This window comes from Cucurbita maxima, unplaced genomic scaffold (assembly GCF_002738345.1).
Source record: "Cucurbita maxima cultivar Rimu unplaced genomic scaffold, Cmax_1.0 Cma_Scf00029, whole genome shotgun sequence".
Taxonomy (NCBI): Eukaryota; Viridiplantae; Streptophyta; class Magnoliopsida; order Cucurbitales; family Cucurbitaceae; genus Cucurbita; species Cucurbita maxima.
The window spans coordinates 299,375-317,003 of NW_019272045.1; the positions used below are offsets into that span (position 1 = coordinate 299,375).

Consider the following 17,629-nt stretch of genomic DNA (forward strand, 5'->3'; position numbering starts at 1 on the left):
GGGCTATATCTATTGTTTGCTTCCATTCTCTTGTGAAGTTTTGAGCTTGAGGGTTTTTTCCTGCATAAGGATGATCAATAATATGGGGTAAGGCCGGTTGTCGTCCACTTACAATTTCGAAGGGACTCTTTCCCGTAGATGAGCTTGTTTGACAATTGAAGCAAAATTGGGCGACATCTAATAGTTGTATCCAGTTCTTCTAGCGAGCATCAATGAAGTGACGTAAGTATTCTTCGAGCAAGAAATTGAACCATTCTGTCTGTCCATCAGTTTGAGGGTGATAACTCGAGGAGATGTTTAAGGTTGTTCCCAAGAAGCGAATAACTCAGTCAAGAATGTCCCAATGAATCTGCCATCCCTATCACTGATGATGCTCGACGGAATGCCCCATAACTTTACAACGTGTTTGAAAAAGAGTTGGGCTGTGAGTTCAACCGAGCATAATTTGGGAGTGGGGACGAACGTCGCATATTTTGAGAATCGATCTACGATAACCAAGATGGCGTCATATTCCCCGACTTTTGGGAGGTGTGTTATGAAGTCTAGAGACACACTTTCCCAGGGTCTTGTTGGCACAGGCAGAAGTTCCAAGAGTCCTGAGACTTTGGCTTTCTCGACTTTGTCATGTTGACAGACGAGGCACGTCTTAGTGTATTGCATGATATCGTCTCGCATGTTTGGCCAGAAGTACCCCTTTTTTATTAGGGCGTATGTTCTTTGCCACCCAGGGTGTCAGGCCCATAAGGTATCATGACATTCCTGAATGAGCTTCTTCCTCAGTTCTCCCATTCTTGGGACGTACAATCTGTTTCCTTTCGTCATCAAGAGGTCTCCCTCAACCCGAAACTGTCGTGTTTTCCCAGCTGTAGCTAGTTCGACGACGGCTTTGGCCGATGGTTCTTTATATAAATGTTCTTTGATGATGTCGCCGCATCGATCCATCGATCTTACTTGAGTGAATATGGGCTAACATGCATAGGGCCGCATGTTCGCCCTTCCGACTCAGTGTGTCGGCTGCTTGATTACTCTTTCCTGCTTTGTGTTCGAACTTGAAGCCAAATTTAGCCAACGATTCCTGCCACCGGGCTTGTTTTGCCGTCAATTTTGGTTAATCGAAGAAGTGGAAAATGGCGCTGTTATCCGTCTTCACTACGAACTGCGATCCCAAGAGATACTGTCTCCAGACTCGTAGGCAATGGACTACAACCATCATTTCTTTCTCGAAGACAGTGTATCTCAGTTCGGCATCGTTGAGCTTTCGACTTTCGTAAGCGATGGGGTGGCCTTCCTGAATAAGAACCCCACTTAGGGCAAAGTCGGAAGCATCTGTTTCTATTTCAAATGGCTTTGTAACATCTACCAACCCGAGGACAGGACCCCTCGTCATGGTTGTTTTCATATCTTCAAAGGCCATTTGACAATTATTTGACCACGACCAAGGGTGGCCCTTCTTCAATAGCTCTGTCAATGGGGCGGCTCGTCGTGAAAACCCTTCGACGAACCATCTATAGTAGTTGGCTAATTCTAAGAAGGACCGCACATCGGATATGGAAGTAGGAACTTTCCTTTCTTGGAAAGCTTTTATCTTATTTCTATCCATACTAATCTGTCCACATTTGACGACATGTTCAAGGAAGTTGATGCATGTTTGTGCGAAGGCACATTTTTCTTTCTTGACATACAGTTCTGTCCCAGCTTGTCAAACACCAGCTTCAAGTGCACTTTGTGTTCCTCTAGGGTTGTGCTGTAAACAACTATGTCGTCGATGTATACTATGACGAACTGATCCAAGTATTCGTAGAAAACTTGGTTCATCAACGTGCAGAAAGTAGCTGGGGCGTTTGTCAAGCGAAAGAGCATTACTAGGAATTCGAAAATCCCATATCTTGTTACACACGTCGTCTTGGGCTCGTCCCCCTCGACAATACGTACTTGGTAATACCCTGATCGTAAGTCCAACTTCGTGAAGTATTTGGCCCCGTGAAGTTGGTCGCACAAGTCGGATATTATCGGTAGTGGATATTTGTTGCGTACCGTCACCTTGTTTAAGGCTCTATAGTCTATGCACACACGCAACGTCCCATCCTTCTTCTTCTGGAACAGTACGGGGGCTCCGTAAGGTGCCTTCGCCGGGAGGATGAATCCCGTCGTCAACAACTCATCCAGTTGTTTCCTCAATTCTAGCTCGGGCGGAGCCATTCGGTATGCATTCTTCGCTGGCGGCTTAACCTCGGGGAGGAGTTCGATTTCGTGATCAATGCCTCGACGAGGTGGTAATGTTTGGGGTAAGCTCTCTAGCATTATGTCGGCATAGCTGTTTAGTACCTCCTTGATTTCATTTGGGACAGTTTCTTCAGTGGTCGCTTCTTCCATTAATGGTATGGCCATAAATGTAGGTTCCTCTCGTGCGAGTCCTCTTTTCAATTGTATGGTCGAGATCATTCGAAGATTACCTGGTTGCTTGATGCTTGCAGGTATTACCATGGGGTTGCGGTCGGTGATCACCAAACATTTTGCCAGTGGCATTGGGATAATTTTGTGTTCTAGGAGGAACTTCATCCCAAGTACCACGTCAAAGTCGTTCATGCGAACTATGACAAGATCTAGCTCTCTTGTCCAATCCCCTATTTTGAAGAAGACTCTTTTGGAAACTCCCACAATAGGCAAGGTCTCAAAGTTGACAGCTTTCATTTTCCCAGGGTCCTTTCCTATGGTGAGTCCCAATCTTTGGGCTTCTTGATCGGCGATGAAGTTGTGGGTCGCTCTTGAATCTATCAGAATGCTCTTGCTCGGTCGAGAATTTATTGTCGCATCTACGAACATGAGTCTTTTCTCTATTATCTCCTTTAGTTCGACCTTCCATTGGAGGGCTGACAAGAATTTGAGCGGGCCCATTCGGGGTTGTCTTGATCTTCCTTCTTGTCTAGCATAGTCTTGACCCTGGCGTCATTGCTCTCTTGAATGAACACTTGGAGCGCAGTGAGAGAGGCCCGATGAGGATAATAGGATAATTTGTGTGGACCTTTACACAATATGCATTGTAGAGGCGTCGTTGGGTGGTTCTTTTGATGGTAAGGTCCTCGGGATGTCCCCGCTTGGTTGATATGAGGAGGTCTATCCGTCCATCCGCTTGGTCTGTCGTTACCTACGTTCAGTCTGTTGGGGCTTTCATTTCGATGACCTGGTGGCTTGTATGTTTTGCCCCCAGTGTTTGGGGCCGGTGTCGTTCTCCTTTGGGATCCCGCTTCATTCCTATAGTCTAGGAGTCTCCCGGCGCAGGCCATTGCGGCAGCTAGGGTTTGGACCTTGTTCTCATATAGCTTTATTTTGGCCCACGGCTGTAACCCATTTATAAAGAAGAACACCTTGTCCTTCTCTGATGTGCCCCTGATATCTAGCATCAGGGATGAGAACTATCTGACATAGTCCCGTATGCCTCCAGTATGTTTCAGGGCTACTACTTTCTCCATTGCCATATGTCCTGTGTTTTCGGGGAGGAATTGGTCCCTCAACTCTTTCTTGAGGTCTTCTCACGAGTCGATGGTGCACAATCCATCCTCGATGTCTTGCACCTTCGTACGCCACCAAAGTTTGGCGTCGTCTATGAGATACATCGAGGCTAAGGTCACCTTCTTGTCGTCGGTACAAGCTGTTGTGGCTTTGAAGTACTGTTCGATATCAAAGATGAAGTTTTCCAACTCCTTGGCGTCCCGATTCCCTTTGAAGGCTCTAGGGTCTGGGAATCTCAGTTTGTTGGATCCTGCATTAGTTTGCCTAGTCGCGACATTCTCCACGGCTTTCATGGTCACTTCAATTCGAGTGCTCATGGTGGCCATCCTTTCTTGGATGTCGTCGATTGTTGTTTTGAATTCATCAGCTAATCCATTGAACAAGCTCATCATTGTATTTTGTAGCACGTCGAACTTTTCGCCACGTCCCTCGTAGGAGCAACTCTTTCTTCGAGCGAGGTCACTCGAAACATCAGTTCTGCGATTGGCAATCCATCCAGGAGGTTGCCCATTGCGTCGATTTCTATGACTTTCCCCCACTCAATTCGGTCACCCGTGCTTCCAGGAAGCGGAGGGTGTCAGGGACTTCCTTGAGGAACTGCATTTCCTCCTATATTAGCGTAAGCCAGTCAGCTTGTGCTTTTGGTGTCGACTTTGTCGCCGACATATTTTCGGTCTTTACTATGTCATGGAGCTAACAAACCTCTGATACCACTTGACACAATCGCACTTTTGAATGCAGCAGACTAGCGATTGTACGACACTCACTTTCCAACGACAAGTGAGTTAAGCCAATTTGTTCTTGCGTCGCCTACGGCCAAGCGACATATGATCGAGCCTCTAGCCTCGATTTTAAAAGAAGGTTTTAGAAAACGAGGGCAGAGAGACATTTTAAAAAGAGACGTTATATAAGTAAACAAGATAGAGATAACAACGGCTTACAATATATAACCTTGGGTAGAGAGAAGTTGACAACTAGTTATATCCTCCTATAGCTATAGTACATTCTGAGGCATTTCATGTCTAGCACACCTAAACATGATATTTTTGAGGCATCATACGCCCTAGAACTACAAAAGTAAAAACACTAGAATGAAAAGACATGACAAGGGTTTAGCTTGTCATGGGCATGCGGCCACGGGCAACACGCCCTGGACGAGCATGACCGTGACACCGAGCTCGTGAATCGTCGTTCCAAGGGATAATAAATAGATCCCGACTATATAGTATAATATAATATAAGATATCTAGTATAATATAACAAGGTTGATTAATTTTTGGACCATAGAATATCAAATATCATGGGTATTGTAAGCTAATAGAATTTATCACATCATATCATTATCATATTATATATGACCCATAATTCATACATTTTATATAACACTTGCATCATACAAACCATCTTATTTGTAAGCCTTTTCTACAAGGTCTTTGCTACCCACTACTACTTTATTTCATACTCTGCGCTTATCATCCATCAATCACCTATTTATAATTTGTTTCTGTGTGCTTTTTGCTTTTACCTACTAAGCTGCAACTACGCCCGAGGCCAAGGCAAGCGGACCAGTCACCGAGCAAGGCGATGATGCCGAGTAGTCTTTCATGGCCTCCGCTCCACATTTGTCCCTGCAATCGTCGCTTCTTATGTGTTTGTCACGGCACTCGACGCTGCAAAACGCTTTTTCGCCTCTACATAATAAATGAAACACAGCAAAGTCATTCTCAAGGTAAAAAGAAGATTCCAAGTTCATGAGAATCTTGGATGGAAGCCAATCATATTGCTAAAGTTTCATATCCATTCACATGTCATCTCATATCAACCACATGAAGTACATGACAAGAAACCCTGAAAATATCTTGATTAAAACGCTTATGTGGTGAAAATTTGATCGACAAAAGAAACAGTTATTCAGGATTCAGACCTTTCGATCGACAAAAGTAACGGTTATTTAGGATTTAGATCTTTCGATCGACAAAAGAAACAACTATGCTGGATTCAGATCTTTCCACTCGACAAAAGAAACAATTATTCAGGATTCAAATCTTTTGATTGACAAAAGAAACAACTATTTAGGATTCAGATCTTTCGATCGACAAAAGAAACAAGTATTCAGAATTCAAATCTTTCCACTCGACAAAAGAAATAGCTATTCAGGATTAAGATCTTTCGATCAACGATTCAGATATTTCCACTCGACAAAAGAAACAACTATTCAGGATTCAAATCTTTCGATCAACAAAAGAAACAGCTATTCAGGATTCAGATATTTCGATCGAAAAAAGAAACAACTATTCAGGATTAAGATGTTTCGATCAACGATTCAGATATTTCCACTCAACAAAAGAAACAACTATTCAGGATTCAAATCTTTAGATCGACAAAAGAAACAATTGTTTAGGATTCAGATCTTTCCACTCGTCAAAAAAAACAGTTATTTAGGATTCAGATCTTTCCACTCGACAAAAAAAACAGTTATTTAGGATTCAGATCTTTCCACTCGACAAAAGAAACAGCTATTCAGAATTCAAATATTTCCACTCGACAAAAGAAACAACTATTCAGGATTCAAATCTTTCGATCAACAAAAGAAACAGCTATTTAGGATTTAGATATTTCGATCGACAAAAGAAACAGCTATTCAGGATTCAGATCTTTCCACACGAACCATCGTTATCATTAGAACAACAATAAGATTTGGAAGATTTTCTCTACATAGCAAGCATGAAATTATATGATTATTGAAGAGCAATAGAAGTCCAAACATCAAACAAACCGATGTAAGCGATGATAATCGAGGAGGTATCTTGGAAGTATTAGCCAAGAAAGAGTCGAGATAACATTATCGTCCAACGATTAAGTTATATACTATTCAAAGATTAGTATAATGTCCCGACGAAGGAATAATAGCTGTCAGCTGTTGTGTACTTGTAGCTAACTTAAAATGAACACTTCAGTCCTCATTAAGAAAGGAAAGAAACAGCCAAACTTTTAGAGTTGAAGCAAAGAAGAGATTAAACCAAGAATTGCATCTGAGAGGTGATATCACTTCTTTGTGTATTATGTACTCGTAACTGTAATAGTCCAAGCTCAAGCCTATCGTTAGTAGATATTGTCCACTTTAGCCCATTACGTATTGTTGTCAGCCTCACAGTTTTAAAACGCGTCTACTAGGGAGAGGTTTCTACATCCTTACAAGGAATGCTTCGTTCCTCTCTTCAACGGATGTGAGATCTCACAATCCACCCCCCTCAGGGGACCAACGTCCTCGTTGGCACCCCACCCGGTGTCTAGCTCTGATACCATATGTAACAGCCCAAGCCAAAGCCCACCACTAGAGAATATATAAACAGAATTATCTTAGAGAATATATAAACTGACCTGAAAATTACTCTCATCTCTTGCAACCATCAAACTGCAAGTTCTTTAGTTCTTACAAGAACAAGAACACGGTTTTAAAATAACAATTTTAACACCGACACGAGTGTAGCTTTAATGATCAGAGCTTTAACTTATCTTCCAGAAGACAGAACCCAACCCTACCCCCACCCCCACCCCACCCGTGTCGTACTCCAAAAAAAGGACCATTTTAACCCGAACGACTTAACTATACGAGAATATGGTAAGTTCTTCATTATCATATAAGCTACGACATCTTTATGAAACACCTGAATTGTAATGCAGACATAAGTTCTAAGGGAGACAATAACCAAACTCAATCATATCAATCTAGGAACAAATACAATCATGTTGACAAATACCAGAAACAGGGCCCCACTCCAAGGCCACATCAAATCTAAAATAATTATGTAATTCAACAAATCGTTGCACTAGAAAATAAAATATTAAAAAGGATGGAAACCTATCATAAAGTCCCAAAATCTGCAATATGGTTTAACCGCCCAAGCGTACAGCTAAAGATACTGTCCTCTATGGGCTTCCCCTCGAGGTTTTTAAAACGAGTCTACTAGGGAGAGGTTTCCACACTCTTATAAAGAATGTTTTGTTCTTCTACCCAACTGATGTGGGATCTCACAATCCACCCCCTTCAGAGCCTAGCGTCCTTGCTAGCACACCACCTTGTGTCTACCCCCTTCAGAGTCTACTAGGGAGAGGTTTCCACACCCTTATAAAGAATGTTTCGTTCTTCTCCCCAACTGATGTGGGATCTCACAATCCACCCCCTTCAGAGCCTAGCGTCCTTGCTAGCACACCACCTCGTGTCTACCCCCCTTCGGGGCTCAACCTCCTCGCTGGCACATCGTCCATTGTTTAGCTTTGATACCATTTGTAAGTGCCCAAACCCACCGCTAGCAGATATTGTCCTCTTTGGACTTCTTCTTCCGGGTTTCCCCTCAAGGTTTTTAAGACGCATCTGCTAGGGAGAGGATTCCACACCCTTATAAAGAATGTTTCGTTCTCCTCCCCAATCGATGTGAGATCTCACAAAATCAATGATCACTCATCCAAAACTTCACAAAGAAAACAAAATCATTGATTCAACCTATATCATAAATGAATCAACCAAGAGCAAATCATCACAATCAGACAAACACCAAAGAAACAAAAAACAAAAAATCTCACGTTTCAACAACACAAGCTTCCAAGTTACCATGATTCAACAACTTATACAGAATATAAAACCTTTCATGTTTCAATGTTCTTCCCTAGATTTAACTAAAAGTTGATCCATGGTTTCACGAATCAGGCAACCAACAGAGACCAAGAACAAAGGGGAAAAGGGGAGCAGAGGTGATATTTACCTGTACATGAAGATATCAAGCCCATGAAGCTGCTTGCAACAGAGATAGCAAGAGCTCAAAAATTCAGCAGCACAAAACCCTCTCTCTGCTACACCAAAACTCATGGGAGAAGTGGAAAAAACCCCAGATTTCACCACACTCGAAGAGCGGCCAGTGATGAATTCAAGCTCACCATTAAAGTAAACGCGCTTATCAAACATTTGATTACCAAAATGTGAAGTTATGCAAGTATAACTTTCAGAAAGTTCATCAACGACCTCAGATTCCTTTTCTAGGTTAAACCCACCTCTAAAATTCGCCGCAGGTTTAGCCGAAGAAACGATCGGAATCGAGCACGACCTAGGAGAAGCCGCTTTCGAATACACAAAAGCTTCATGAACCTTGTCCGAATCGGTCATGGCGGCTACTATGCCTAATCCAACAACGCCCTTCTCAAAATCGCGAGGGGATTTCGTTCTATCAGATGAGAATGAACCGGACAAGGCGGTGAATAGCGAAAGGCTGATGGTGGGTTTACGTTTTCCGATGAAATTCTCCATTTCCAACGCAAAATTTGGACTGAACGCTCTTAAAATCGAGTGGATTCAAGAGAGGAAATCGTTAAACAAGAGAAATGGCTACGGAGGAAGAGAATTGAATCCGTGAAGTGTAGATGACATTCGGAATCGAGTGAATTGGAAGAATTAGCGCAGAGATTGTCAGAAAGAGAAAAAAACCCGAAAACCCCTCTTGAAATTAAAGTTTGATGAGTGCAAAACAAGCACCACAAGCGACTTTCTTCAACCCCACTAAATTGAAACTTGGAAGAATTGTTCTTAAAACCCAAAAAAAACGCTTCCAAGAGAGAGAGGAGAGAAAGTTTGAGCCCTCTCTGGTCTCTTCTGAAGCCTATGGCAGAGGAGCAGAGGAATTTAAACAGTTGAAGAAAATAATTTATTCTCTTCAAACAGTTCGCAATAATTTGTGGATTGTCACTTTCTTTTTCTTCCCATTTGTGTTGTTCTTTGATCAAAAAGAGTTACCATTTCTTCTCATTTCTACTCGGTTTTGATGCTTAAAGTGTTTCTAAAAATTTTTTGGTTCTTCAGGATCCAACATCGAACATCGAACGCCATTTAGTATATTTTGAAGTTGGATCGAGAGGGAATATAGAGATGGATGTTTAATACAATTTATATCGTCCGATAATTAGCCTTTGAATTTAAAATATAATTCAACTGATTCAGGTATTATATAGTTGATATAAAAATTAGATATTCAAATTTCTACCCTCTACATTTAAACTCGAAAAAAATGTATGGTTCAAATTGCTTATACAATCGTGAGTTGAAAATGAATTTTGAGTTAAGCGTAATATTATGGTTTAATCGGTTATTTTAATAATTGAATAATAGGGTTTAAATATGTTTGGCCACATAGTAAGGTGGGGACGTGGGAGCCTCCCTGTCCCCGTCCCCGTCCCTGCTGCCTATTTCAATTCTCAGTCTCGCAAAATTTCTCATTTAGAAGTGCTTTAGAATTGAATTTTATGCTTTTTATAAATATTTTAAAATAATATTCATTTAATATTTTCCATTTTTAATATAAATCACTTAATAAATTTAATAATATTTTATAACAAAAAAATATAATATAATATTAAAAACAATGGTAATAAATTTAATAATATTTTATAAACAAAAATATAATATAATATTAAATATAATTTTTAAAAATTCAATTTTTAAATAAATATATATATAAAGGACGAAGAATATAATTCTCGTCTCCAATCCCATTTTAATTAACCGAGAAAAATCTCTCCCTAATCTCTTTCTTATTTTTCGTTTAAATGAAGATTCTCTACTCGGGGCAGCTCCCCAGGTATTAAATGAACATCTCTAACTATGTTTAACTTGCTAGTTGAAAACGTGTTTAGTCATACGATATACACAATGAGGCAGGAACTTTGTTAAAAAATGAAGCGTAAATACCTATCGTAAAATTACGGGAGTTAGATTCTCGGTGAAAAATATAATATTTAATTAATTTAAAAGATTCAAATTCTCACTTTTTTTTTTCCAAACATGATCCTAACTTTTGGCTATTTACTTTGATGCCCAAAAGTATGTGGAAATTTCAGGTTTTACCCTAACTCAAAGTATAATTCCTTTGTTTGGTGGTTCATAAAGTTGTTGTTAATTATTATTCTTATAAAAATAATAATTGCACGTGGGCCCTCCATTTTTTTGTTTTTTATATTTATGGTATGATTGCCACTTAAACAAACATTTTCACCATTATTAATGCCATATTTGGCCACATGGGTTTTGTGCAGCTTCTTTTGATCAGGATTCCGGCCACCCACGGCGGTGCGAGTATCTCTCCGCCGGATTTCACCGGTTACTACCCGTACCCGTCGTCTTCTCTCTCTTGACTTTGGCCTTCTTTCATCTTTCTCCCTTACCCTCGTTTGGTTTTCAATCGGTAGCCCAACTACCTGGCTGATGCTGCCCGATGTCCGACCGCCACCGTTGCTGCTACTGCCGGAGTTGCTGCACTATAAGCGTAATTGGTAGGGGTGTACACGAGCTGGGACTAACCCGATATTTCGGGTTGGTTAGATAGGAATTTACAACTCATCTCTCTATTCTTGAGTTTGGTTGAGTTTTCGGGTAATTAAAAAAATTACTTATCTATAATACATAAATGTTAGGAACCGTAAATATCATATTGACTGAGTCATAAAAACATCATTAAAATTAGTTGGAAACGTTAAATATTTTTAATTTTCATAATAATCTTAGAATAGTAGGTAGGGTTGGGTTAGTCTGGTTGACCTGACCAAAAAAATGTTAACCTGCCCAATTGGCTCGAATTTTCGACTAACCCAAACTGGAAAAAAAATGTAACTCAATCGAGCCTTTATATTTTGGGTTGCATAGTCCCGATTGGTCGGGTTCTTGGGTCATTGAACACCTCTCAAAATTGGGTCTCAAACGTGGTTCTCTCTCCTATCTCTCATTCCATCGGTGACTACAAGCCCTCACTAATGCATTTTTCGGTGGTACATGCGAGAGATTGTATTCGTGCTTTTGTTTGATTTGAGTCTAACCTATAAAATTTTAGAACACGAGTCAAAGTACCTATTACGTTTAGGGTTGGATCGACGAAATCAAAATTGAGCTCAAACTAACTAGCAAGCTTTTGAGTAAACGTTATGACCTCAAAATCACTTTTAAGGCCTTTAATTTATGCTTAATTTATACGATTTCTTACATTGAGGTTACCGATGTTCTAAGACAATAAAATTTATTGTCAAAGAACGTTTAAAGGTAAATGTCTCTCTTGATGAACCTTAGGGTTAGTTTGGATATGAGAGGGTTGTACGTGCACGTATGCCAAGTATTGTGGATAGTCGGTTTGGAGACCTCATACATATGTGAATGTCATGTCAATACGTAACTCGTGAGAATGTGACAATTAACCATATAGTTTCATGAGACACTACGACGGATGAGACTCAACTCCATTAATTGAGTGTGAATTCCCATTAGTCGGGATAAAGTCTCCGAAAATTCCCGCTCATGCAATTCAACTCAAATCATGGGTTAATGATCTGCTCAATCATATAAAAAGAAATGACATGTTTATACCGTCCAATTCACGTCTCATAGTGCATACATGTTTAATGCTATTAGACGGTTACCTATTGAGTATTTTTAATACTTGACCTTTTTCAAAATATTTTTTTAAGCAACAAAAATGTACCGGGTGTATGACGGGACATTTGCTAATCGATGAAGATGAGATATTGAAGCCTCTAATTTGGACTGGTTCATAGATTTGAAACTTTCTTGGTCGATTAACTCGAGTAACCGTAACATAGAGCTTACAATTTTCAACTCAACTCTCATTATCCTCGTGAACGTTTGATATTTGAGTTTTATAAGACGAACCATTTGATAATGACTCAACTCCACCGAACCAAAAAATAAAAGGGTCAAGTTAGATCGAATTGAACTGTGAACCCTATTCGAGTCATCCACGTCACTAACTCAACTAACTCGAAATTTTAGATTGAGCAAATAAATTAATTAATTAAAATCCAACAAGAATTTGAAAATTAATTAAAGTCAAAATGGAATTGTTTTAAAATTCAAAATTTTTAATTAATTAATTAAAAAGAATAAGCTTTTGGAAAACAACTAGTTCCCAACAACCCAAAAGCCCAAAGGAGAGGGCAATAAAAAAATAATAATTAAAGTTTGTGGTCAATATCAATAAATTATTAAATAAATATGTAAAATCTATGGAATTTATTATTTTAAATTTTTTAAAAATAATTTAAAAATAAATGATTGGCAGTGAATGGAAGAATAAAATAAAATAAAGAAAGAGTTTGTGGTGAATAATTCACATTTGCTTTGTTATCTTTAAATTATTAAATAAATAAATAAATAAAAGACATATCATATAAAGAGAGAAATCTTTTGGATTTGGTATTTTTTTTTCTTTTTTTTTTTATGTGGTCTTATAAATTTCAAATTAAATTATGCCAAGTGTCATCCGAACGATCCCGAAAAAAATCATTGGCTTATCAAATTATCTATCGGGCCATGAAAAAGATTCAACAAAAGACAGAAACAAATCCACTATCTGTTTTACGTCAAGCAATACGTGGAGTAACTCCCGATATAGCAGTAAAGGCAAGACGTGTAAGCAGATCAACTCATCAAGTTCCCATTGAAATAGGATCCACACAAGGAAAAGCACTTGTCATTCGTTGGTTATTAGGGGCATCCCGGAAACGTCCGGGTCGAAATATGACTTTCAAATTAAGTTCTGAATTAGTGGATGCTGCCAAAGGGGGTGGCAATGCCATACGTAAAAAGGAAGAGACTCATAGAATGGCATAGGCAAATAGGCCCATGGATCCATACATCTCGATGTAAGATCCTACGTATCACTGATCCTTTAAATGCAAGTTGAGCTTTAAGCCTTCTAACTAAGAGTTTGTCTGCTTAGTCATCTGGGTTGTTGTGCGCCTGAAAGAGGAGAAGTGGGTTTCAGACGAGCACACGAGGGCTTTAATGAGGTGTCGCCTCAAGAAAATGGGTTGTTAGTATCACAATCACACTTTTCTGATGACGTGACAACATTGGTGTGTGACAGTTGTTCTAACATAACGAGCAAGTCAACTGTACAAAACTCAGGCTTTATGAACAATCTCGAGGTTGTTTTTAGCCCCAACTCATGTTTTGAGAGAAAATGGATTTATAAAACGTGAGAGAGAAAATGAGTTGAATTTCGCCAGTTGCATTAAAACATATAGGCAAGAGAGTTTACGAACTCTTTGTTGGTGGTAGAGGTTTGACGATTAGTTAGTCTTCATGGTATGATGGAGGATGACTTGGGTATGCGGCCTTAAGCAACATTGCTGTGGACAAGCATACCCGAGGCACTTAGTACATAGGAGGCTGGTTGTGCACTCGTCCCCGAAGTCCATAGTCCTTTCTTCTGCAGCCACATCATGTGAGAGATCTTATATCGGTTGGAGAGGAGAGCGAAACATTCCTTATAAAGATATGGAAACCTCCCTTAACAAACGCGATTTAAAACTGTGAAGCTGACAACGATACATAATAGGTTAAAGTGGATAACATCTGCTAGCTGGTTGGTCTAGAAATATTACTTCGTTAGTATTTAAAAAAAAAATTAAGATTTAATTTCTTTATAGGGAAAATATAAAGTTTTTAAGTTATTATTGTTAATTTAGAGTTTCATATTTATTTTACTTTTTTTTTTATTCACTCATAACCGTAGTAATGAATATTCATCGGAAGGATTTTCCGTCGGAGATGTGAGTGGTAGTTTGTCTGAATTCCGACGATCTTGACGGCCATCTGAACCGAGAATCATTTCATAATGGAATTGAACTCTCTTGTTGCAGCGGTAGCAAATCCACACTGCTTTCCGACAAATTTGAAACAGAAACGCTCATTTTTGTTCCAGCACAGACGCCCCGCAGGTCGAGCGTCGGCTCGTAAGGTACGCCTCAATCACTGAAGTAATTTAGCAGTTTGAATTCAGATTCTGATGATTAATTTTCAGTTTCTTCCGCTTTTATCGTTATTTGTTGGTTTGTGGTTAGATTCAATTTGGGCGGAAATGGAAAATTGTGATAAATACGCGGACGTTATATTATCATGTTATCCAGAACTCGAATGAGAATATTGTGTGTATGAACTGCTGTGATGATTGATTATTAGTGTAGATTAAGCCTAAGTTCTGAAGAATTGGTTCTGAATATGTTGTCTTGAAACTTGGAGATGATTAATTTTATGAACTGTTAAGTAGTCTGATCAGGGACTTTGATGTTACTAGGGATTGTTCTTGTAAATAAAATTGAATGCAAAAGGTCCTCTTCGAAGTGGCTTGCTCATGATAAGATGAGGGTTTGAGGCTGTGGGTGTATGCCAGGTTAAATCTCCTTTAGGACCATGTTAGGCTAGTGGCTTAGACGTTCGTTCCAATGTTGAGTTATTCTTGATATGTTGAGTTAGAGTAAATCTAATCCTTTGATTTATTCTTGACGTTTCAAGATTGATGATAACTGTCTGCAAGAACTTAGCAGGGCATAGTTTAGGCATTATCAATACTTAAAATTAAAATCACGTTCTTTCATTTTCAAGTAAGATTTAGATCAGTTTGGGTTTAGTTCTTGATCATGTTTAGAGGTAAGAGCCCTAGCCCTTGGAAAGACCTCACTAATTGGCTTTCGTTGTTATCTGACAATTATTTGATGTTGGAGATGGGTCAAGTCACTGATCTTTTTCTGGAAGAACAATGTGTGGGGACTGTGTCCCTTGTGGAGTTTGTCTAGGATGTATTTGTTGATATTACTGTTCAGTGACCTATGGCTATGGCTATGGCTATGGCTATAGCTATGGCTTTTACTGGAAAAACTGTTGCATGAAATACATTATTCAAGAGAGATGAGATGTATGTAACGACCCAAGCCCACCACTAGCAGATATTGTTCTCTTTTGGTTTTCCCTTTCGGGCTTCCCCTCAAGGCTTTTAAAATGCGTTTGCGAGGGAAAGGTTTCCACACTCTTATAAAGAATTATTCATTCTCCTCCCCAATCGATATGGGATCTCACAATCCACCCCTTCGGGGCCCAGGGTCCTTGCTGGCACACCGCCTTGTGTCCACCTCCTTTTGGGCTCAGTCTCCTTGCTGGCACGTCGTCCAGTGTCTGGCTCTAATACCATTTGTAACAGTCCAAGTCCACCGCTAGCAGATATTGTCTTCTCTAAGTTTTTCCTTTCGGGCTTCTCCTCAAGGTTTTTAAAACATGTCTGTTTAGGGAGAGGTTTCCACACCCTTATAAAGAATGCTTCGTTTTCCTCTCCAACCGAGGTGAGATCTCATAATTTATGAGTGGACAGATAACACATATTCAATTCAAGGGAAATACTCTGAAAAGAGGCAAATTAACCAAAGGACTCAAGGATCTCTGTAAAATTTGAATCCTTAAAGTAACAAAACAGGAATAGAGCGATTTATCAACTGATGAACATGTTATAGATATTCACACTTCCCTAATTTTGTTTATTTTATACGCAATGTACTTAGGATAGATACTCCGGCAGAACAAAGAAAAAGGAAGCTTTGCTGACGATGATTCTTCTATCAACCATTCCCAAGTGATTGAGAAATTGAGCCAAAGAAGAACGCCTGTTTTAGCTCAAGAGATTTTCTTGGAGCTGAAATCTGAAGATTTTCCATTAAACAACTCGACGTTGTCTTCTCTTATGGTACGCTACATAGATGGTGGTCTTCTCCTCCAAGCAGAAGCAATTTGGGAAGAAATGTTAAACAGTTGTTTCGTGCCTTCCGTTTTAGTAATTTCAAAGTTACTTAACACATACGGAAAGATGAGACGCTTCGATGATATAATTAAAGTTCTGGATCAGGTAAAGCTAAGGTATTTACACTTACTGCCTGAGGCATACTCATTAGCCATATCATGTTTTGGGAAGCATGGTCAATTGGAATTGATGGAAAACACTTTGAGGGAAATGGTTTCCAGTGGTGTTCCAGTAGGTTCCCGTACAGGAAATTCCTTTATTGTATACTACAGCATTTTTGGTTCTTTGATGGAGATGGAAACCGCCTATGGCCGCCTTAAAAGGTCTCGATTTCTAATTGAGAAGGAAGGCATCCTGGCAATGGCGTTTGCCTACATAAGGGAAAGAAAATTTTACAGATTAGGGGAATTCCTTAGGGATGTTGGTCTTAGAAGGAAAAACGTGGGGAATCTGTTATGGAATCTTCTACTTTTATCTTATGCTGCCAATTTCAAAATGAAAAGCTTGCAGCGTGAGTTTCTGGCAATGGTTGAAGCTGGATTTAATCCGGATATTACAACGTTTAATATTAGAGCTATGGCATTTTCAAGAATGGATTTGTTATGGGATCTTCATCTTAGCCTTGAACATATGAAACACGTGAAGATCGAACCCGATCTCGTGACGTACGGTTGTGTTGTTGATGCATATGTAAATAGAAGACTTGGAAGGAATTTGGAATTCGTTTTGAGCAAAATGAATCCAGATCAACCTCCAATATTATCAACAGATCTGTTTGTTTTTGAGGCATTGGGTAAAGGAGATTTCCACATGAGCTCTGAGGCGTTCATGCAGTTCCAGAAGCAGAAGAAATGGACTTACAGAGAGTTAATATCATTGTATCTGAAAAAGCAACACAGAAGAGATCAAGTCTTTTGGAATTACTAGCCCGGAACCGATTTTCATTAACAAGTCTCTTTGCCCGGCAACGGCTAGATAAGTAGCAGGGTCAAGGTAGCATTCCCCTCGGGTAGTTAGTCTATTTGGCCGGTGTGAGCGAGAAGTTTGGGATATGTAACATAAGCTCTTTGATGGAGTCATTTACTCACCGAATTTGAGTAATTTCGTGTTGCTTTTTTTTTTTTTAAGATTATATGGTAGATTGATTCCGAGTAAGTTTGAACATTTAGCAATGAAAGTTTTAAAACAATCTAATGTAAACATGTTAGACATAAATTTAAAATTTGATGAGCTTATTACAATCTTTTTATTAATAAAAAGTGTCTGAACATTTTCAAACTTTATTATTCACAAATAAAAAGAAAATTAATGCAATCATCTTTATATTTTCTACAATATTCCACCAAAGTTATAATTTCTCAAAAGTACCAAAAAGAAAAATTAAGCTTAAAGGTTAAAAATTATATTTCATAACAATATATTTTAATTTGGTTAATTTGGTTTCAATAAATTATTATTGTACCAAAACTTTATTTTACCCCCCCCCCCCCCCAAAAAAA

At 39.2% G+C, this 17,629-nt stretch overlaps 2 protein-coding genes across 2 annotated transcripts; one reads left to right on the top strand and one right to left on the bottom strand.

The window, feature by feature from the left end:
- Positions 1–4,796: 4,796 nt before the first annotated feature.
- On the bottom strand, positions 4,797–9,183 carry LOC111465389. The gene is made up of 2 exons (XM_023109736.1): positions 8,274–9,183; positions 4,797–5,201 (listed from the first exon to the last, which is right to left on the bottom strand). The coding sequence occupies exons 1-2, from the start codon at positions 8,810–8,812 to the stop codon at positions 5,039–5,041; spliced, it is 702 nt and encodes a 233-aa protein (XP_022965504.1). The 5' UTR covers positions 8,813–9,183; the 3' UTR covers positions 4,797–5,038.
- A 4,890-nt stretch (positions 9,184–14,073) lies between these two features.
- Positions 14,074–17,346, top strand: LOC111465788 (pentatricopeptide repeat-containing protein At3g42630). Its single transcript, XM_023110306.1, has 2 exons — positions 14,074–14,303; positions 15,900–17,346. Exons 1-2 carry the CDS (start codon positions 14,181–14,183, stop codon positions 17,055–17,057), a joined length of 1,281 nt encoding a protein of 426 aa, XP_022966074.1. The 5' UTR covers positions 14,074–14,180; the 3' UTR covers positions 17,058–17,346.
- The last annotated feature ends 283 nt before the right edge of the window (positions 17,347–17,629 follow it).

Coding starts and splice junctions, on each gene's coding strand:
- LOC111465389 (XM_023109736.1), bottom strand. CDS start 8,812: ATGGAGAATTTCATCGGAAAACGTAAACCCACCATCAGCCTTTCGCTA. Junction 5,202..8,273: donor CTTGATATCTTCATGTACAG/GTAAATATCACC, acceptor TTTATTATGTAG/AGGCGAAAAAGCGTTTTGCA.
- LOC111465788 (XM_023110306.1), top strand. CDS start 14,181: ATGGAATTGAACTCTCTTGTTGCAGCGGTAGCAAATCCACACTGCTTT. Junction 14,304..15,899: donor GTCGAGCGTCGGCTCGTAAG/GTACGCCTCAAT, acceptor TACTTAGGATAG/ATACTCCGGCAGAACAAAGA.